Source organism: Oryctolagus cuniculus, chromosome 3, assembly GCF_051225735.1.
Source record: "Oryctolagus cuniculus isolate XC-2025 breed Fujian yellow rabbit chromosome 3, ASM5122573v1, whole genome shotgun sequence".
Taxonomy (NCBI): domain Eukaryota; kingdom Metazoa; phylum Chordata; class Mammalia; order Lagomorpha; family Leporidae; genus Oryctolagus; species Oryctolagus cuniculus.
The window spans coordinates 7,148,101-7,169,995 of record NC_142869.1 but is presented as its reverse complement, the minus strand read 5'-3'; the positions used below and the strand labels follow the sequence as shown (position 1 = coordinate 7,169,995).

At 50.6% G+C, this 21,895-nt stretch overlaps 1 protein-coding gene across 15 annotated transcripts in view; it reads left to right on the top strand.

Annotated features, from left to right (window-relative positions):
• DIS3L2 (DIS3 like 3'-5' exoribonuclease 2) overlaps positions 1–21,895 on the top strand; it is a 385,610-nt gene that overhangs the window by 240,583 nt on the left and 123,132 nt on the right. For 11 of the 15 annotated variants that reach the window (XM_070070055.2, XM_089329724.1, XM_089329727.1 and 8 more), the window contains one exon: positions 5,715–5,794. The exons of 1 other annotated variant lie outside the window; for it this stretch is intronic. In XM_070070055.2, the coding sequence (XP_069926156.1) occupies positions 5,715–5,794 (80 nt within the window). Of the gene's footprint in view, positions 1–917; positions 1,021–5,714; positions 5,795–15,057; positions 17,952–21,895 lie in introns of those variants that run through there. 3 more of the 15 variants (XM_089329734.1, XM_089329732.1, XM_089329733.1) reach the window with 3 other exon arrangements.

Sequence of the window (21,895 nt, the reverse complement as noted above, 5' to 3'; positions counted from 1 at the left end):
CACAGTGGCAAAATCGAGTGGAAAAGTGCTAGAGAGAGCCCTCGGTCATTTGTTCATTCATCTATCCATCAACTATTCATTAAATTTGTGCCTTCCGTGTGTTGGAAGGGCTGTGGAGACAGGCCTGTGCCAGAGCCAGCCCTGATGGTGGCTGGCTCCCAGCCTGTCACCATCATAAGACATGCAAGACATGTCCATAAGTAGCCACCAGTGTGCCAGGGACAGTGGCCAGTGCCATCCAGGGAGGGTCAGGTTGCAGACGTGGATGGGAAAGGTGGGGACAGATAGCATCTACGCTGAGGAGCCACCTGGGTTCAGTGCGAGAAAGGATGGCCAGGTCCTTTAAAAGCTAGGCAGGGCTCAGACCTTGGAGGTTGCTGGAATGAGTGACCCAGATAAGAACAGCACAGACAGTGTTTCAGAGACTGGAGGGCTTAGGAAGAATCTGGCACACGCGGTGCACATTGGGAGAACAGATTGGGACTGCCCAGGAGAGCTCTGAATCCTCTGCTGAATTTCTGTTTGCCTTGATGAGGAGTTGATGCAGACGTTAAGGTGATTAGTCTGGCAGCAGCCATGACTGAGGGGAGAACAGGTTCCATGATTGTGGTCAAGGCGTGGCCAGAATCCAGCAAGGTGCATGGTGACAAAGCAGACAGCTCTGAGGGCGGGGAGGAGATGTCCGGAGGGAGAGGCAAGGAGAGGCAGGGTCACGGAGGAGTGCAGGTGGCCCAGGAACTTCCTCTCTGTGCCTTTGTTCCTCCCTGGGGCTCTTGCCAGGTCTTGGGGATTGCAGGAAGCTTCTAGTGACTCCTCCTGTTCCTTTTCCTGGACCAGTGGCTTTGAGTGAGCAGTCTTAGAAGTTCTCTGTCGCTTTAAAAAGTTCTAAGCCCTTCAGTCACGTGCCTCAGAAGTTTTGGTTACATAACGGGTTGCTCTGAATTGGGATTCTGCAGCCTCATGAGCTGGAGCCTCCTCCTTTCCCTCCCCCACCCGGCGCTGTGTTTTCTGTGGGTCAGGGTTAGCTTCTTTCTAACCATTGTTGCGGAACTCTTGAAATATTTGCTCTCGCAGGTTCTGAAAGCTGGCAGGCCTGGCTGCTCCCTGTAGGTTGTGAGACCAAAGCCTTCCAGAAAAGGAGCCAGTAAAATCCCAAGCATGTTACCAGAGTGTAACAGCTGCCCGGTGCACCGCCCCCGTTGCCCCCAACCCCGCCCCGGGCGGGTGGCGGGGAGGGCTGGGCTCCCAAGTGCTGAGGCCAGCAGCTCCCGGCCGGCCACTGTGGCCCACGACCAGAAGGAGCCGCATGCACCACATCGTGGCCTATTCGTAATCGTGGCGATGACAACAGATTAAATCACTGGCTCTCAGCGCTGAGGGCTGGGGTTTGTCAGGGTCACTCACTGTTCCCTTGCTTCTCCCAACTTTCCACGGTGAGAGAGAAGTTTGGAGCCCACTGCTCCGGCACAGATCCTTGTCGGGACCGCTCCGAGCTTTACCCTGAATGGGAGTTTGTCCTCCCAGTGGTCTGTGTCTTCCTTCCAACTTCCCCGACACATGATTCTGAAACACTGTGATCCCTCAGTATACACACGTGTTCATTTACGCCCTGCTTTCCCCCAGGTTCTGGGGTCCTAGGAGGCTTCTAGTGGTCTTTTCCTGGACCGATGGCTCTAATAATTTAAGAATGTGATTTGTATATATGAAGAGGAAGAGTAGACGTATCCAAGGTAAAGGTTAGTTCACAAAATTCAGACTAAGTAACATCTGCTAAAAGCAAGGTGTAGTTGTTTTATGAGTTTCCTAGCAGTCAAAGTAAGGAGGGGACTTTATCAGGAATAAAATTCACATGTGTATAAGACACAGCCAGAGGAAGAGGATTCCTTGTACCGTATAAACTCACCCCGTCAGCGCTCCTATGGGAGCCTTACTCTTTTTTTTTTTTTTAAGACTTATTTATTTTATTTGAAAATCAGAGTTACAGAGAGGGAGAGGCAGAGACAGAGAGAGGACTTCCATCTACTGGTTCACTCCCCAAATGGCCACAACAGCCAGGGCTGGGCCAGGCTGAAACCAGGAGCCAGGAGCTTCATCTGGGTCTCCCATTTGATGCAGGGGCCCAAGCACTTGGGCCACCTTCTGCTGCTTTCCCAGGTGCATTAGCAGGGAGCTGGATCAGAAATGGAGCAGCCAGGACACAAACTGGCGCCCATATGGGATGCCAGCACTGCAGGCCGCTGCCTTACCTGCTGCACCACAGCACCAGCCCAGAGAGCCTTCCTCTCGTGAGCTTCCCCGATGTGAACAGCATAGCGCTGGGGCAGGCTTGGTGGCACAGCCCCTGTAGGACAGGCGCTGCACTGGAGGCCTGTGGAGGGTGTCCCAGTGCCCCAGTGCGGGCTGCTCCCACGGCGCCTCCCTGAGGAGCTTGCTGCCGGGAGTTGCTGACGACAGAGGCGCCCAGAGCTGGCGCACGTGCGTCTGCTGCTGGCCGCTGTGAGAGGCTCTGAGCAGTGCTGCAGTTCAGAGCTCAGCCTCGCCTCGCTTCCCGGACGGAGGCGATCACAGACGCTTGAACCATGCGCTCGGCACATTAGGTCAGCAAACTCTCTCGAGGCTGACATGCTGTCGGTCACAACCGGCTAACCCTGCCAGGGCCTGGAACTGTGTGACTGTTCCAATACAACTTTACTTTTAGGTACTGAAATTTGGATTTCATACAATTTTTTTTTTAACGAGACAAGGTGTGTTAGGAGCCCTGTTTACACTCAGATTCCTGGCGGGTGCTCAGGCTCGTTGGCCAGAGCAGTGTTCTTTTTTTTTTTTTTTTTTTTTTTTTTTTTTTTAATTTATTTGACAGGTAGAGTTATAGACAGTGAGACAGAGAGAAAGGTCTTCCTTCCGTTGGTTCACTCCCCAAATGGCTGCTACGGCCGGTGCTATGCCAATCCGAAGCCAGGAGCCAGATGCTTCCCCCTGGTCTCCCATGCAGGTGCAGGGCGCAAGCACCTGGGCCATCCTCCACTGCCCTCCCGGGCCACAGCAGAGAGCTGGACTGGAAGAGGAGCAACCAGGACTAGAACCGGCGCCCGTATGGGTTGCCGGCACTGCAGGTGGAGGATTAACCAAGAGAGCCACGGCACCGGCCCCCTCATATAATTTTTATAGATCACAAAAGAGTATTCTTGGTTTTTCCAGCCATTAAAAAATGTAAAAACCATTGTTAGATCGCAGGTCATCTACAAGTAGGTGGCAGGCCAGACTGGGTCGGGACCTCTGATCAAGTCCTTGCATGGCCTGTCTTCCCGGTGAGCAGCCTTCTGGGTGCCACTCCTCGTGGTCCGGTTCTCATGTAGACGTCTGGGTTTATGGTTTTAGAGCAGATAAAACGAAAAGGGAGCAGAGAATCTGTCTGAGTGTTCGCAGGGTAGTCTAGGATGTTCCTTAGAGAGCTGTGGTGGCTCTCTTAAAGACGACGTGTGTAAGTGGACAGTGGAGCCTTGCTGTGTGTGTGTGGCTGGATCAGTTTTAGGCTGGAAGTGTCTTAGGGGGCATTATCCTTCCTTCACTGCACCCACAGAAAGCCTCAACAGAGGTAACCAGTCAGCCAGTGAAGTAGACCGGGGGCTGTGGCTCCCACCTGGCCCAGTCTGGCAGCGTTCTCCCTGGATTGTGGCTAGGGCAGGACAGGGGGGGTCTCCCTGGATTTTGGCTAGAGCAGGACAGGCGTGGGGGTGTGGCTGCATTCTTTCAGCTTCTCAGGATGTCATTATAATAAAAGATGTCATTTATAATAAAGTAGAAACAAAACATTCCCATCACCACAGCTGACATTTTGGTTCCAGTTACACAAGTATTTTTTATTGAGTGCTTGGTGTATATAAAACATTTGGCTTGGTTTTATGGGGGATGCTGAAAGAAGCGAGGAGCAAGCAGTTCCCTCTTTACCTTGTGAACCAAGGTCAAGGTCCTCGCCAATTTAGAACCGGTTGCCGTACTGTTGGGGTTTGTGTCACCACCCTGGCGTTTGCCTTAACATCCATTCTCTCATTCATCCATCGCCCTGGGTGGCAACCTGTGCTCCAGGCAGTGGCGACAGGGACCCCAGGGCGTGCTCCCCGAGGTTCCTTGGTGTTCTTGTTCTCCAGCACTCTTGCCTGCCTCCTGTCGTGTGACAGAACAGAAGCTGTTGCTGCATGTCCCAGGACTCCAGCCTTTGTGTCCCCTGCTTTGTGGACTTTCAAGAGTGACTTCTTTCACTCAGTCTAATCTTTGAGAGTCATTTTCAAGCTGTTGCGTATATAAATTCCTTCATGCAAGTTATTGTTTATATGAATAATTTTTCCTTTTCCTTTCTAAATACCATTCCATTGTGGAATACAACAGTTTGGCTATCCACTTACCACTTAAGTTTTCTTTTTAACATTTAAGATTTCTGGAGTGCTGAAGTACATTAAAATCAGTGTATGTTTTTAATGTGGTGGAGTTTTATTTTCCCAAAAAGCTACTATTGAATTGGTGGTGCATCTTAGAATGAACGAACTGCCTGAGAATCCAGGTACTGTGGTGGTGAAGCATCGGTGTGAGAGCAGAGAGGGTCATCTGGGTTTCCTAGGAGTGAGGGAAGGGGCAGTCAAGAGAGGCCCTGAGCTGAGAGCTTTCCTGGCTGCTCCCAGCCTCGGAGGGCTGTGGGGAAGCTTTGAGCAGAGGCCACCCCAGAAGGGATGTCTTGAAGGAGCCCCAGCTCCTTGTGGTCAGTCCCAGGGTAGCCGTTGGCAGCATCCGTGATCCCGGAGCAGAGAGGTGGCTGCAGCACTGCTGGTGCTGGGCGGAATGGGGGAGAACGTGGAAGAGGCCAGTGGGAGCGGGGCTGGGGGGGCCGTCCCTGCGGCACACGCCAGTGTCCAGGCCAGTTCCTGGGTGGGAAAGCGTGGCGTGCAGAACCAAGGACAGCTGCTGCCAAGCTCTGGGCGAGCTGGGTGGGCGTGTTAGAGGAAACCGTAGACAAAATGAGAATGTCGCGGAGCTGCACAGATACCGAGTGAGGCGGACGTAGGGGTACAGTGCACTGCTAAATGGGCACGGGGTGTGCCAGCTGATATGAACTTGGGTGAACTGTATGATTATTTGATGGAAACAAACTGTGGTTTGGGCTATCTCCATGTAGAAGTGAGGGTATTACAGTTAGCAGTGTGGCCCAGAGTTTTTTGCCACTCTTACTCTTGGGTTCCATCTCCCTGGGCCACAAGTCTGGTGACACTCTTTGGCACACCCCCACATTTTAGGTAGAGAGAGCAGACAGTCGCCTGCATGCAGAGCCTTGGAGAACCGGCCCCTTCAGCCACGGGGCAAAGTCAGAACCTAGCACGGGACAGTAATTGGCCCAAGGGACTTGCCCTGCTTGCCGCCTGGCTTTTTTCGGGGAGCCTCCTCCGTGGGAGGTGCTCCTTTGCACCCACTCACACCCATGTTTGCACCAGGTCAAGGAGAGGTAGGTGCCGGTTCCTAGAGGGGACTGAAGGACTCCCTCCATCGGTCTCTCCTCTGCCTCCAGTTTCACTGAAGAGCCCCTTCTCAGATAGAAAGCATAGAAGTGACTCCTCACTTTGTGTAACAGCACATTTGCAAAATGAACTGTTCTTTAACACTGTGCCGCAGTGGGTGAAGGGTCTGTTACTTGTGCCATTGCTAATTCTGTCCTCAATCTCTCCTAGAAAAGACTGTATCTTCACCATTGACCCATCAACTGCCCGGGACCTCGATGATGCCCTCTCCTGCAGGCCACTCGCTGATGGTAGGGTGGAAACTTCCGTGCCGCTGCTCTAGCAGGCAGTCTGCATACCCGTGCCTGTGCTCCCCACACAGCATGATGTGTGCCGCTGGGTTGCTTTATTCCTCAATTTGCCGCGGCCTCTGAGCCCTCACAGCTGTGTGACTTTAAGGTTGTGTTCCTGTGCTGACCTCGGTGAGGGTGGGAATGAGGAATGGCCTTGTACTGGGATCTGCCTTGGGACTTGAAAAGGTGCTAGTGAGGGTGGAAGAACTAATTCCTGGCTTTGGCCCTTTGGTTAGTTCCATTTTGGATGTACGGTACTGTGGAAAGAAGGCTCCCATGGGCCGTGCTTGGAGAGCACAGAGTTCTTGCCCTGAATTTAACTCCAGACTGGGGAGATGCCAGGGGTACCTCCCAGGGCGTGCTCCACATGGGTGGTAGGGACACCTGCCCTACGAAGTGCGTCTCCTGGCCTGAGCTGGAGAACTCTGGGTTACTCCCAGTAGGTCTTCAATACCCAGCCTATTGCAAGAGGAAGACTGTTAGAGCCTCCTTAAGCGTTCTTGGAGAATGTTGCTAAGCAGGAAAAGGCAGGGTTGGGGCCAGTGGTCTTTGGAAACTATGATGGGGGAAGAGAGCAGCAGCTGACTTTCAGAGGGCACGTGTAGGGTGGAAGAAGAGTAAACCCTATCGAGCCCTTTGCTCTGTCCCCCAGGAGTTCTGCTTGTAGTCCCTGGCGGTTTCCTGCCGCTCTGTGGAATGGGGTCTGCAGAGGTGACTCTAAGCATTGGCCACTCTTGGAGATGGCCTTGTTACTGACATGGCTTTGACAGTTGCCCACAGAGGATCTGCACCCGTGCAGTTTCAGTCTGTCATGGAGAGTTAATGGCCCAGGGGCCTGGTGGTTTAACACATTGCGAAGATGCTCACAGCTGCCAGTGAGCCAGGTCTCCCGTGTGTTCAGTGTGTCATGTCGTCTCTCCTAGAACAGGCGGTGAAGCTTAGTGAAGAGGAGGCTGAGAGACAGAACACATCATTGCCTAAAAATGTGTTTATCTTCTTTCCATGGGAGTCCCCCATCTGACTGTGGGCAGAGCAACTCGGTATTTTCAATTAAGGATCATTGAAAGGAGGATAAAGCATAAAGAGAGAAAAGTCCCCATGGAAATTTTAGAGAAAGTGTCTATTTTTATACCCCAGAATTGGAACAGCCTGTTTACAAAAAGCAAAGGGTTCTTGGTCCTGAGCAAGCTCTGCCACGTGCGGAGGTGTGGGCAGGCCTGCTCTCTGCAGGCTGCCCGTCCCTGAGCTGCCGCGTGAAGAGTGTCCCCAGGCGGAAGGGGTGGGGCACAGCTTTGCTCTGGTAGTGGTCTGATGCTTGAAACCTGTTGCTTCATTTACTCTGTCCAGTTTTATAGTTGTTCATGGCAGCAGGGTAAGTCTGCTACCTGTTACTCCAGCTCAGCTGGCCCGCGAGGTGCTAGGGAGCAGGTGCGTGTCCGGTCCCACTCACTCTCCACCCTGGGACTTTGAGTCTGGGGTACAAGGGGGCCTGCAGAGGTTTTGTGGAGGAAAGAGTAAAACGTGTGTCAGGAAGGGTAGACTAGGGAGAAATTGCAGACCGAAGACTCCTCTTTATCCGTCAGACAATGGAAAGCCAAGCAGATTGTTCAGGAGAGCAGTCAAAATGGGGACAATCCGTTGGCAGTGCAAGAGGGAAGGAGAGAAAGCAGGGGCTGGCGAGGAGTCAGAGAAACGTGCAGTGGTGTGCAGAGAAAACCGGACTGAGCTGGTGGCCGTCTCGTGGGGGCTGGGAGGGACAGATGTGAGAAGGGATAGTGACCGATAATGAAGACTCGGTGGACAGGGATGTTGAAATTGAGGGCGAGGAGTCCAGGGTGGTGCCAAGATCTCAACGTAATGATGAGGGAGATGGCACCCCTGCATTGACATGGGGAGGCCGGGAGGCCACGCTGGGGAGGGAGAGAGGAGCTCGTGGAGGGGACCCCGCTTCCCTCTGGGGCCATAGCTGTGCTCTGTCAGTAGCCTGATGCTTGGAACCAGTCTGTCTGATGACATAGCTTTATGGGAGGTGCTGCAAATCCTCCTCAGAGAGGTAGAGTATGAATAAGCTAAACAAATGCAGTCTATACCGCTGCACACAGCCCCGAGGAGAAGTATTAGCAACACACCAAAATGCCAACATGACTTTATTAGGATGATGGGGTCATAATTGCTTTTTCTCTAGTTTCCAAATTTTTATACTGTGGTAGTAATAGTTTTATAATGGAAAAAAAAGTTTGTAATAAAAAAATTATGAGGTGCCAGAAATCTCAGGCTGCCCAGTAGCCCACTGCCCCAGGTGGTCAGGGACTTGCACCTGCTTGGTTTTCCTGCATTCCAGCAGAGGCGTACATCTGTCCTTTTGGCCGAGCCGCGGAAAGGAGACATGGAAAAGGAGTCAGCAAAGGCTCTGAGCAGGCCTGGGTCGGTCAGTCAGGCGTTGTGGTGGTGGCACTTCTACAGTTGGCCTTGGTGACAGCCGTTCCTGCCAGGGCCATTTATCCAGGGAGATGAAAAGTGAAAGTCGGTTCCAGTTTGGATGGGGGTGAGGTTGGCTAAGTTCAAGTTCTGTTAGTTACCAGTTCATGTCGATTCTTGCTTAGAGGAAAAAGTGTTTAATGTGTCTAAGAGCAAGTGATATTTTCTGGGCATATTTATATCATCTATAACCATTTTTTATTTAAAGAAACTGCTGTATAAAAGTTAATCTTGGGATAGGCACTTGGCCTAGTGGCGAAAATGCCAGTCAGGAATCTGCATCCCATCCCGGAGTGCCTGGGTTCGAGTCCCAGCTCCAGCTCATGGAGACCTTAGGAAGCAACAAGCGATGGCTCACGTAATTGGAGCCCTGCCAGCCACACTGGAGATCTGGATCGAGTTCCTGACTCCTCGCTTCGACCTGACGGAGCCTTGGTTATTGTAGGCATTTGGTAAATGAGCCAGTAGGTGGGAGCTAACTCTGTCAAGTCTGTCTCTCTCTCTGCCTCTCAAATAATCTAAATAAGTAAATAAAGAAATAACAAAAGTTAAATTTTCCTTTGGTGCAGTTGAAATCACTCGAGTGAGTATTCTTGGAGTAATAGAACACACACACAGGAACTTCCTCGTTAGTCTTTCCTGTAGAGTTCAGATGTACTTCCAGGACTTGTTGCCCTACTGCTGTTAGGTACCCAGCTTAGGCCGTCAGTCCTACGAAGGACAGTGACTGCTTGTTCACCAGTAGCTCGTAACGCCCCTCGTGGAGTCTTAGCTTTGGGAAGGTTCTACTGGTGATTTGCCACTTCTGTGAGGGGAAGAACGCTCCCAGGAGCATGCCCCAGCAAATGTGGAGTCTTTCACTTTTTCTCAAGAAAATATTGAACAACGCAAGTGAGTAGCGGTGGTGCTATAGTGATAACCCAGAACCTAGAGACGGTAAATCACTCGTTTCAGCGTTTTATGACTGTAACAGATCACTTGCAACACACCTCACAGCTGAGCTCAGCAGTGCAGTGTGGGAATGCCACGGTTGTCAGATCACCTCTGGCTTTTGAATTACTTCTGCAGCATCCACGTATTGAATATCCAGATTGCAGCTGAACTCTGCCTTAAAGGCAACTCACTCTGCCTTGTGATGCTTGGCTGGGGAAATCCTACCCTGTAGTGACCTGAAACGCGCTGTCTCCCTGTACTTTTCTACCTCTACTCCCGTGTGTGCTCCTCGGGCCCTGCAGAGCTAACCTCGTGTCTTACGTGACAGCCCCGACACCGGATTGCAGTTAGCGTGTGACTGCCCTTAGCTAAGCACCTTGCACGTCCTGTGGCTTATGAGGTGTGAGTCCATTTCCCATGTCAACAGAGTCCCTCTGCTTTACGAAGTCTGCGTACGTGGCTTCTTGCCCGTCAGGGCCTACGGGCTGTCTTCAGGCCAGATCCTCTGAACTGGACAGAATCGGGGCCAGAGTCATGGCTTCCCACTCTGTGCAGTTGAATGAGCACTGTTGCTTTGTAGTGCCCTGGAGTCTGAGAGAGACACGTCGGGACCTTCATTCAGCTTCTGGTTGATCCGGGCTCCCAACAGAACCTACAGGAAACTGAAGTCTGCTTCTCACAGGTGCGCTTTGCCATTGTGTGCAGTGGGCTTATCCTACCCAGGCCCTGGAAACGAATGAATGGGAACGACCAAGGACCCAAACTGCAGACAGATGCGGTTTGTTTTTGGGGTAATGAAAATGTCTGAATTTAGATAGTTGATAGTTGAATAACTTGGTGAATATATCAAAAAACACTCGGGGGAAGAAGTGGATGGATGAGTGTATGAGAAAGTGAGAGACTCCACCGAGTGGCTTCCCAAGGAAAGGGTCTCCCAGGCAGGGGCCCCACAAGCACAAGGCGCGTTGAGCAGTGAGCAGTGGGCAGTGCAGGCAGAGGCGCCAGGCAGAGGAGAAGGGTAGCCCGTGGCTTAGAGGGCCCGCGCAGTCGGAGCCAGCGAGAGCACCGGCGCTGCACAGGTGTCTGGGAGCCAGGTGGAGGCACGGTGCTGAGGAGGTCTTGCTGGAGACGAGCGAGCGCGCCAGGCGCAGCAGGGCTGAGGGAAGGCCGCAGGGGATGACGGAGACTCAGGTCTGCACAGGGAGGAAAGAGGCGAAACAGGAAACATACAGGGGCTGGGGTGACTCATGGGGTCGGGGCAAGGTCTCATCAAAGGCAAACTCAGAGGCCAGCAGAAGGCCAAGCCTCTGACCCACCGTCCACTGTGGCCATGGAAGTAGTAGGAAGGACAAGTGGCCACACGTGGGGACGAGGCGCACGCGGGGCAGGAAGGGGCTTGCAGGCTCTGTGAGGAGTGGGATTTAGGCTCCGAGGTTGAGGATGAGCAGAGTGTTTTAAACAGGAGCACGTCGGGTTCCTGTGTGCAGGAGGGAGATGGCGGTGGCTGTGAGATCCTGTCTGCAGGTGGGGGAGATCGCGGTGGCTGTGAGGAGGCTGGGCGAGACCCACGTTGCTAGGGTGGCCCGGGCAGCAGGCGGCAGGTTCCCCAGGCGAGGCCAAGGCAGCGGAGCGAGAATCGCAGCTGCGGGAGCCTCCCTGTGTGCCTGCCCCTGTGTGGCACTGACGCAGGGGTGGCCCTTGTGCGCTTCGGTCCCTGCTCCACACCTGTCCTGCTGAGGGTAGAAGCCCAGGGTCCTTTTTGTGCCCTGCTGCTCTCTCCAGCAACCCGCCCTGCCTGCGTCGCCCGTCCCTCTCTTGCCCACTCCGCCTCGTGGCCGCCTCTTTGTCCGCAGACGTGGCCGGCTGCTCCTGCTCTCGGGTCTCTGCTCAGCGGTCATCTCAAGGGGCCCTGCCTGAGCGCCTGTCGCACAGCCTCCCCGCCCCTCCCCTGCGTGCTGTGGGTCTCCCTGCCTTCATGGTGAACTCGTGCCGACGGTGTGACTCGTGGTTGGCACATAGTTGGCGCACATGGAATGTTTGTTGAATGAATGAGTAAAACGAGTGAATCAGTAAACCTTCGGGTACTGGAAGTAAGGGAGGAATCCAGGATGACCTTTCGGTTGCTCTCTGGCCTGCATACTTGGAAAGTCGGGAACCCTGGAGGGGAGCCAGTTTGGAGGTAATGACGGGAAGTTCAGTTAAGGATGTGTTGAAGCTGCAAGACCTGTGAGACATCCAGGTCGGAACAAGGGGCAAGTAGAAGAGATGGAGTTCTGGGGTCATCAGTGCGTGGGCCTGGGACACAGAGCCTTGGGAGAGGTCACGGTTCCAGAGGACAGCCCAGGCCTGACCCCTCCAGTGGCGCCCCACATCAGTGTGATGACCAAGGCTGTGAGGCTGGGAAGAGGGGAGGCAAGCAGAGGAGCAAGGAAAGACATAGGCAGAGCAGCCAGAGAGCGGGTCACGTCACGGGGCTGGGCGAGTCAGCTGGGAGGGCCTAGAGGGCCTTGCTGAGACCAGCGTCCGAGACCCGGAGTGTCGGGAACTGGAAACCACGGGTGCAGACCACCTAGGCGTCCAGGCTGTGAGTGGTAGGAAGGGCAGGGAGGGAGATGGTAGAGCATGGGCGTGTTTCTGTATTGAGAGAGAGAGGATGACAGAAAATTCAGTGAGAGACCATTTTACAAGGTCTTGGAGAAGCAGGTAGGAAGTGGGGCCCAGACATGCAGAGAGGCACAGCCCTGGGAGTGGGCCCCGACAGTTCCACTCTTGCTGTGAGGTGGTGAGTGGGGCCGTGGGAACAGTGGAGGACTGGATGGGGAGCCGTAGCGAACACTGCTCAAGTGTGCGGGGAGCGAACCCTGTGACGCCATCAGGGGGACAGTGAGCCTCTCTTCGGTATCAGCCTCCTGCGTGTGGGAGCGGAGGCTGCAGTGAGCTGTGGGGGGACCGGCTGGAGGGAGAGCGGGGAGGGCGACAGGACCGATCGCTCGGAGCCCGCGTCCTCTGCGTCCCCTGCCACCCAGCCAGCCTGCGGTGTTGGAGAAGAATGCAATCACGCATGGTTCCTCTGCCTCTCAGGTCTGTCGCTGTGGCCTTGTCGACGGCTTCCTCCCCTCCTCGCCGTCTGCCCACCACCTTGCTACATCATCTTTCCTCCACACGACACACGAGGACCAGTTCATGTCACCGTTGCGCTTGTAGCGTGGTTCAGGTGCACATTCCTAAGGTTTTGGTAACTGGAGCCCTGTGAGAGAGTTCTCAGCCTCGTCCCCCGCCTCCCACTTCCCGCCCTGCGTCCCTGCACACGCACACACACCCAGCAGGGTCTGGCCAGTGCATCGGCCTCTCCTGCCTCCAGGCCTCTGCCTGCTCCCAGCCCTCTGCCTGCGAGGCCTTGCCCCCTGCCTTGTGTGGTGTCAGATGAACTCTTGCCCCAGGGTGCCAGACCTCTGGAGCTCCCCTTTCTCCTGGCAGAATGGTCTGTTCCCACTTGATCCTATCAAGCTCGCAGAGTAAACATCGTCACTCCTGGGTTAAGTTCCTCTGCTCGCCTCTCCCGGGGGCAGGGCATTCCTTGGCGATCTGTGTCCTGCGCCTTGTGTGGACTGTGATCCGGTCACAGATGGCCAGGCAACCCATTGCGTGGCTTCAGCGTTTCTCTCTTGTTTCCTGCTTTGGGCCTTGCATTGTCCTTTTTGTTTCTGTTGTCCTTTTACCCTTAAGCATGTGGATTGCCTCTGGCTTACTTACACCCTGACAGATAAGCCTGTTCCATGTTCTGTCCTGCAGCTCCATTTCTCTGAGACTCGGATCATCAGATTCTACTTCATACTCACACCGTGTCTGAGCTGGGATGCTGGGCCAATCTTCTTGCCTGTGATTTTCTTGTGTGAGTCTCTCTCTCTCTCTCTCTCTCTCTTTTTAAAAGATTCATTTATTTATTTATTTATTTGAAAGGCAGAGATACAGAGAGAAGGAGAGAGAGATCTTTCCCTGACATGGCCACAATGGCCAAGGCTGGGCCAGGCCAAAACCAGGAGTCAGGACCTCCGCGTGGGTCTCCCACTTGGGTAGCAGGAACCTAAATACTTGGGTCTCACACACCACCTACCAGGCTGTGTTAATTCGAAGCTGGATTAGAAATGGAGGTGGGACTCAATTCCCATTGGGGTGCAGGTGTCCAAAGTGGTGGACAATGCCTGCCCCAGGAAAGTCTAATTTTAAGAGTTTTAGAAGGAAATAATAGAATGGGAGTAAGGGAATATAATGACTGATGATGTTTGAGAATCTATAAAAGGTGTGACTCTTCACTATTGAAAACACAGTAAGATTTTGGCAGAATAAGTAAATGAAATCCAGGTCTAGGTACGTTGTATTTAAAGAATATCTGAAAATCAGCCAGAGAGAAGACATACTGAAGCTGACCTCTCAGTAGCATCAGTGAAGCCAGAAGATGATGGGGACCTGTCCTCAAAGTGCAGAGAGAGGGAATAAAACATTCAATTTAAGAATCATTTGTATAGCAAAAATGAGGTTTTAATAATGAAGGCTGAATAAAGACATTGTTACTTGGCCGGCACCGCGGCTCACTAGGCTAATCCTCTGCCTTGCGGCGCCAGCACACCGGGTTCTAGTCCCGGTCGGGGCGCCGGATTCTGTCCCGGTTGCCCCTCTTCCAGGCCAGCTCTCTGCTGTGGCCAGGGAGTGCAGTGGAGGATGGCCCAAGTGCTTGGGCCCTGCACCCCATGGGAGACCAGGAGAAGCACCTGGCTCCTGCCATCGGATCAGTGCAGTGCGCCGGCCGCAGCGCGCCGGCCGCGGCGGCCATTGGAGGGTGAACCAACGGCCAAAAGGAAGACCTTTCTCTCTGTCTCTCTCTCTCACTCTGCCTGTCCAAAAAAAAAAGACATTGTTACTTTACTGTGGTAGAATAGATACATGTATCATAAAATTGGCTGTTTTAAGCATTAACTACATCCACGAAGTTGTCCACCATCACCACTATTTCCAAAAGGTTTTTTTTTTTATTATTTTTTATGTTTTATTTATTTATTTGAAAGGCAGAGAGAGAGAGTGTGTGTGTGTGCTTCCATCTGCTGGTTCATTCCCTAAATGGCTGCAACAGGCAGAGCTGGGCCAGCATTCTGGAACTCCAACCGGGTCTCCCACATGGGTGGCAGGGAACCAAGTGCTTGATCCATCTTCATTGCTTTCCCAGGCACGTTAGAAGGGAGCTGGATTGAAACTGGAGCAACTGGAACTCAAACTTACTGTCATATGGGATGCTGGCATCTCAGGCAACAGCTTAACCATAGCACCACAATGCTGGCCCCTTGAAAACTTTTTCATCATCCTAAACAAAATCTCTGGAATCATTGGGTGATAATCCCTCAGCCTCCAGCCAGTGTAATCTCTAATCTACTTTCAAATAAAAACATTTTTAAAAAGCCAAAAATTGATAATTAACCACCAAGAAGAATGAAAATGATCAAAGAAAGGTGGTTGGAAAGATAGGCAGGAGCAATAGTAAGCATGGAAATATTTAAACAAATTGATCATATGAAGCAATATCTAACTTGTAAGATTAAAAAAAAAACAAGGGGTAATTAATACGTGATGATAATAGAATATACTGACAACTTGGGAAGGAATGATAAGAATTAAAACATTTTTCTTGTTTGGGAGGAGGATAAATTTACTGATAAACCTTAGGATTTATTAAGTACAAATTTTAAAATTTCTAGAGTAACCTTTAAAATAGTTCCGTTATGGGCAGAGAGCGTATTTATTATCTCATTCCTTTTCAGTGTATCAAAGCTTGCGTTTTGGCTCAGCGTGTGTTTTTTCCTGGTGCTGCTGTTGAGGACTGCGTGTTGTACGTGTCAGCACAGACGAGCGAGACGACCTCGTCTTCTAGGTCCTCACCACTTCTGTCCACTGGAGGAGCCTGTGGAAGCCTCCAGGTGCAACTGGGGGCTTCCTCTGTGGTTTCTGTGAGCTTTCCCGTGGTCTACTCTGAACTGCGTAATGAAGAGTGCAGGGGGGTTAGGTCCTCACAGGGCACCCCGATCCTTTATCTCCAGCGTCTACTCGATATTACTGTAGCCACTTCTGCCTTCTGATGACTGGTTTTTCTGTTTTTTCTTTTACGTATTTCTTTCTTCAACTTTTTTTTTTTTTCTGTTTTGGATTTTATGACCAAGTTGTGGGCAGAGGGGTTCTGATACGCATTTGTAATCCATCCTTTGACTTGGCACCTGTTTCTTTACATTAAAGTGTGTTTCCTATAGACAGCTTTTTTATCCAGTCTGTCTCTGCCTTTTCATTCACATTTTTAACTGCTTACATTTAATTTGACTTTAGGAATAGTCATGTTTAAGCCTGTGCTCTCACTGTTTTCTAGCTGTTCTTTGTTCCTTGTATTCTTCTTTTTCTGCCTTCTTGTGGATTCCATTTTATCTTCTCTATTTGTGTTTATATGCACTTTTTCATTTTATTTCTTTAGTGGTTGTTCTAGACCACAGTTGCTCGACATCATTGACATTTTAAGCCAGGTAATTCCTTGTTGTGGGGGACTGCCCCCTGGATTGAAGGGTGCTTAGCATTTCTAGCTCTTCTACAGTGGGTGCCAGGACATAGGCCCCCCCAGATGTCGCAAGCAGAAGTGTCCCCACACACTGCCAGGTGTCCCCTGAGTATCACGGTTCTTGACTCAGTCTAGAACTCTAACGTTCCTCTTCCCCTCCTCACGGTCTTCCTCCGAGTAATATTGCACCACTTCACGTGCGGTGTGAGAATCTCGCGTCAGTGTGCCTTCATTTCCTCCTCCTATTTTGGTTCTGTTGTTGTCATACATTCACTTTTACATAAGTTAAAAATCTACATTAGATCTGGATTATTAAGATAGCTCTTAAATCCACATATATTTGGAAGTGCATCGAGTATTTTTAAATAACCCATGAATCAAAGAAGAAATCCAAGAGAGATTGGAAAATAGTTTGTCCTGAATCACATTGCAAATATAGCATAATCAAATTGGTGAGATGCAGCTAAAGCAATGCTTGGAAGAATAGCAGGTTCTCATATTTGAGCCTAGACTTCAAATTTCTGATCCCGCACATTAAGGATCTTGGGGAGTAGCCACCATCCAAACAAGCAAAAAGTCGAACAGACCAGGAAAGCAGCAGTTCCCTTGGGTCCGTATGAGAGACACAGGACGGCCTGCTGCCCCAAGACTGCAGAGGCGGCAGGTCCAGAGTCTCAGCACTGGCAGAGCCTTGGAGATTCGTGAGCAGAAACCACCGCAGCAGCCGTCGTGGCAACAGGGAATCCGGAACTGGGACTGTGCGCTGCTGGCGCAGCACGTCGCAGAGTCAGACTCAGGGGATCCAGCCGAGCAGGGCCCCATGCCCAGGGAGTCACACCTCCAGGAACACAGTGCTGTTCTCACAGAAAACACTGGCAATAAAGCCTCTGTTCCCCCACCCCACCCCGAAAAGAGGGAAGTGGAGTAGAATATGTAGTATTGAGAGAAAAAAAAAAAAAAAACAACCTTGAATTCCGCACTCTGTATCCTTCCAAGTGAAGGAGGAGTGGGCATTAGCCTGGGGGTTGGAACACTGCTTGTCGGAGCTGCTGGGTTTGCTCTCTGGCTCCTGCTCCTGATTCCAGCTTCCTGCTGGTGCTGACCCCGGGAGGCAGCAATGATGGCCCAGGCTGTTGGGTTCTTGTCCTCCAAGTGGTTGACCAGGATTGCATTACTAGCTTCTAGCTTCAAGCGCTGGCCCAGCTTCCATAGGTGCAGGCATTTGGGGTGCACCACAGGGAGCTCTCCATAGCTGTTCTCTTTCAGTGTCTTTTGATTTTCCTCTCTGTCTCTCTAACCCTTAACTAACTAAAGAAATACTTTAAAGTGAAGGAGAACACTTTCTCCAATAAAAAATGAGAGAATGTGTTGCCAATAGACTGCCTTGTAAGGAATGCTAAAAGAAGTTCTCCAGAGGTAAAGAAAATGATAGAGATCAGGAACTGTGACCACGTATGGAAGAAATGAGCACTGAAGGAGCCATAAAGATGATAAAGTAAGAACCAGTCCTTTTTTTCTTAATTGATCTAACATAAAAATCAAACCAATAAAGATTAGCTTCGCAGGTATTTAGTGGTAAGGGGAAGGTGTGAGTTACTGTATGGCCCGTGGGCCCAGTGATGACCCAGAGCATGGGCACATCTGTTACAGCTGCAACAGTCCATGCCACTTTTCCTGCCCAGAGAAGTAGCCAAGACAAACGACTGGACCCCGCCGTGCCTTTCACAGGTGCTGTAGTGGGAAACAGAACTCACCTGTGGGGATGGCCGGGATTCCCTTTTCTGCCTTTGCACAGAATACCACAGAGAGCTCTTTACCTCGTGTCCGTAGTTCAGTTGTCAGGGTGCTATTTGTCAAGCTAAAGATCTTCTTCCCAAAACTGTTGATGTTTGAAAGTCACTTTGGCATGCTGCGAGTTAACTCTAGAGCAGAGTTTGAGCGTATAAGCATGTAGATATGCATTTTAATGCTCAGTTTTAGCATTATTTTGACGTTTTATATCATACATTTTGTATTTTTAGTGTCAATATTCCAAAAACATTTCAAATATTTCTTATGTAATAATAGAAGTATAGAGTCAAGCAAATAAAAATATCTCAGTCTAAAAAAAAAAAACCATGACAGGAGGAAAAAAATTTGTGTGTTTGTGTGTATGTGAGTGTGTGTGTGTATATGAAAGCAGGACAAATAAAATGCACATATTAAGGACACAAAATAATAATCATAAAATTTTAACTCTACAGTAAAGAGGCAAGGACTGTCACACTGTATAAATCTAGTTATTTGCTGTTTGTAACAGACACATTTAGAACATGCAGGCACAAAGATGAAATGTAGAGATGGGAAAAGATATGCCAGTAATAAAGTTAGCAAAAGAAAACTAGTATATTTTGTGTTAATATCTGAAAAGCAGATTTTAAGGTTAAAAGCATTACTAAATGTGAAGAGAATCACTGATTTATGATTAGAAGGGTCAATTCATCAGGTAAATATACTAATTCTAAACACGTATTACCTGATTACAGCTTCCAAATATATACAACACTCGACAGAAACACAAGGACAAATTGGTAAATTCATCCTTATCATCGTAGGTTAAATTATTATTCCTTTCTCCAGAAATAATGTTTTTAAAAGACAAGAAATGTGTTAAATTATAAAATTTAAATGGCACAATTAATAAATTTGCTCTAATAACCAGAATTGGGGGATGTACATTGTTCCCAAATACACAGAAAACATTCATAAATAGACGGAATTAAACCATTAAGAAAAAAATCAAAAAATAAATAAATGTTATCCTGAAGATCATGTTCTTAGATCAACAATAAAATTAAATTAGAATAATTACAGAATGTTTTAAAGAAGAATTCAGCATATGTGGACATTTTAGATGTGCATCTCATTACACATCTACCATTTAACAAAAATTAAAGTTTGGCATCATCAGATACCTTATTTTACCCTGCACACGAAGATCCGTGGCCAGATGAATGGCATAAATCAGAGTGTACTTGATGCTAGGGCTCCTTATTTGAAGGGTGAGTAAGCCACCCATGAGTCAGCTTTTCACTGCTACAACCAGACACCGAGGGCCAGCTCTAGGAAGGAAAGAGGCTGGTTTTGACCCATGGTTCTGGAGGCTCCTAGTCCAAGGTCAGACAGCCCCACAGGCTTGGCCCCGGTGAGAGTGGCACATAGCACTGGAGGAGCCGAGCCGTGCGGAGGAAGGACCACACAGCAAGCCCCACTTCTGTGACCACCCGCCTTGTGAGAACCCCCTTCCAAGGGCACAGCCCCAGTGACCCGAGTGTCTCCTGCTAGGCCCACCTGCTAAACACCACAGTTGAGCAATTCTCAGCCCTCTTAGAACCATGAAGGACTTTGGGGACTTAAAGTCCTGCGTAACCATTGAAACCATAGCAACGAGCGCTTCATGGCTGAGTCACCGTTGCCTTCCACACAGAATCTGAAACGTCATTCCCTCCCTTGGAAGTAGCATTTCCATTCCCACCGCTTTCTCATGCCATCCAGGAGCCACTTTGCTCTTCAGGGTGCCCTGTTGTGAGCAGCTGGCTCCCCGCCAGTGAGCCAAGCATCACTCCAGGGCTCTTAGTGCCAGGGACCACCAGAAAGGAGTCTCGGGGGCAGACAGCTGACCCACGGGACACTGTCTGGCGTCCACTCCCTCTACTCACCACCTTTAGGAGGTGACAGCGCTTGTTACCATATTGGTCCAAGTGTGACCCCATGATCCTTTGCTTAGTATCCCAGGCACAATCAAAGCCAGACCAACTTTGGAACAGGGGTTTACTAAAGACTAGAGGATACCAAAAGGAAAATAAACAGAGAGGATCGAAAGCCCCAAGTGGCTTGCTTTCCAGTCCTTCCGAATCCAGTCTCTCCTGGGCCCTGTCCTCTCCCCACACGGAGCAACACCTCAACTTCTACCCTTCAAAGAGGCCTGGGACCTATTCTTGGATTTTGTATTTCCCATCCAGGACTTGCCCCTTTCCCATGAAGGGGTGAGGTAGGGAGATCCAGTCCCTTTGGGGAAATGCACCCAGGACCAACTCTGCACGCCACAGAGCCTTAGCTTGTCAGTGCGCTGCTCCGGCAGCCTACACGCTGCTTGTGCCGTAAACAGGAGACCAGGCCCTCAGCCTCCCCCGCTGCCGGCCCAGCAGCCAGCTCTCAGGTGATGGGAGAAACCATTCTGTTACGTGCGCTCCCCCCACCTCTCGGTGCGCATGGTGGAGTTCACCACATCTAGCAGTCCTTGAAGCCCAGGCCTGCCAGGCCCCCCTCTGAGAGAGGATAGGGTGGAATGCTAGGCTCCTGGCACACCGGGTGAGAAGAAGGATCTCCAGTCAGTCTTCCCGCAGGCGCCTGAGAGCAGAGCAGCCTCCGTGCTGGAGGGCCACGGGGACAGAGATAAGGGGACCTTGAGGAGTTCATAGCGAATGAAATTAAAAGTACGAGTTTATTTTGGTGTGAAACATTTTTTTCATAATATGTGGGAAATGTGTATTGTGACAGAATCCGCACATCTTTGGATTTCACAGTTAGCGTTGTACCAAGATAAACGTATGCTTTTAATCCCAGGTTTCCACACACCTGGAGAAGGCCCCTCGTGTGTGTCTGCACACAGCCTTGTGTTCTGCGGGGACCCCAGAAGCAGTGTGGCGTGTGCTGGCTGGCTCCGTGTTGCACTACTCTTACCACCCACTTTTCTCACCATAACTTGTCATGTTCTCACCTTCCCAGCTGCTGGTCTTGCAATGGATCTTTTATTTCAGGCTCTCTGCAGACTTTTGGAATTTGACTTTATCTCAGACAGAATACTTCAGTTTAGACTCTTGGTTTCAGGGTTGTGTCACAGTGAACTAAGCTGCCACCTGCAGTGCTGCCATCCCATCCACACAAGCACCCGTTTGAGCCCCGGCTGCCCCATTTCCCATCCAGCTCCCTGCTAATGCGCCTGGGAAAGTGGCAGAAGGAGGGGTTCGGCCTGGACCAGCTCTGGCTGTTGTGGCCATTTGGGGAGTGAACCAGCAGATGGAAGACCCCCCCACCCCCTCCCTCCCTCCTTCTCTCTCTCTCTCTCATGCTGCCTTTCAAATAAATAAATAAATAAATTCTAGAAAAGTAAAAGGAGCTCAGATTCAGCCCCCCATGTTCTCTTTGCCTATTGATCATTTTTTCAGGTCCCTCCACATCTGTGAGCTGACTCATGAAGCTGTGTGCTTCAAAGTGGTGCCCTACCCAAAAACTGAACACTCACCGTGACAGGCAGCACAAACATAAGTAGGAAAGTTTAATGTTAGCCGTGGCATGGCAGGTGAGGCCGTCACCTGCACTGCTGGCACCCCATGTGGGCGCTGGTTCGAGTCCTGGCTGCTCCACTTCTGATCCAGCTCTCTGCTCTGGCCTGGGAAAGCAGTAGAAGATTGGCCAAGTCCTTGGGCCCCTGCACCCGCATGGGAGACCTGGAGGGATCTCCTGGCTTCTGGCTTCAGATCAGCCCAGCTCTGGCTGTTGTGACCAACTGGGGAGTGAACCAGTGGATGGAAGACCTCTCTCTTTGCCCCTTTCCTTCTCTCTATATATAACTCTGACTTTCAAATTTAAAAAAGAAGTTAGTTGTGAAAAACAAATGTCTTATGTTTCTTAAAAGTCAGATTTCTGTGCATTGTTCAGTTTAACAAAAAGTTAGAATTAAAAATCTGCCCTTTGTGTTTCAAAGGGAAACCCTGATCACTCTTCAGTCGGTCTTGGAAAAGAAAAATTCCACTTCAGGGCAATTTTCCGCTTGGATACGTTTCTGGGTTTTGCCTGACATCTTCATGACACCCAGTGCTGTGAGTGCTCCTCTTCCATGCAACGTCATGCCTAATCCCGCTTTTGAAACAGGGGGGTTTTTTCCTCTTGCAATCTCATGTCAGAGGACATGCTGACCTGCAGCATGTCCCAGGCAGCTGAAGTACTTGATCTGAGACAAACCTCATTTTCACAGGAGGGCCCTTGATGGTGAAGTTGGGGGGGAGTGGAAAATTCCG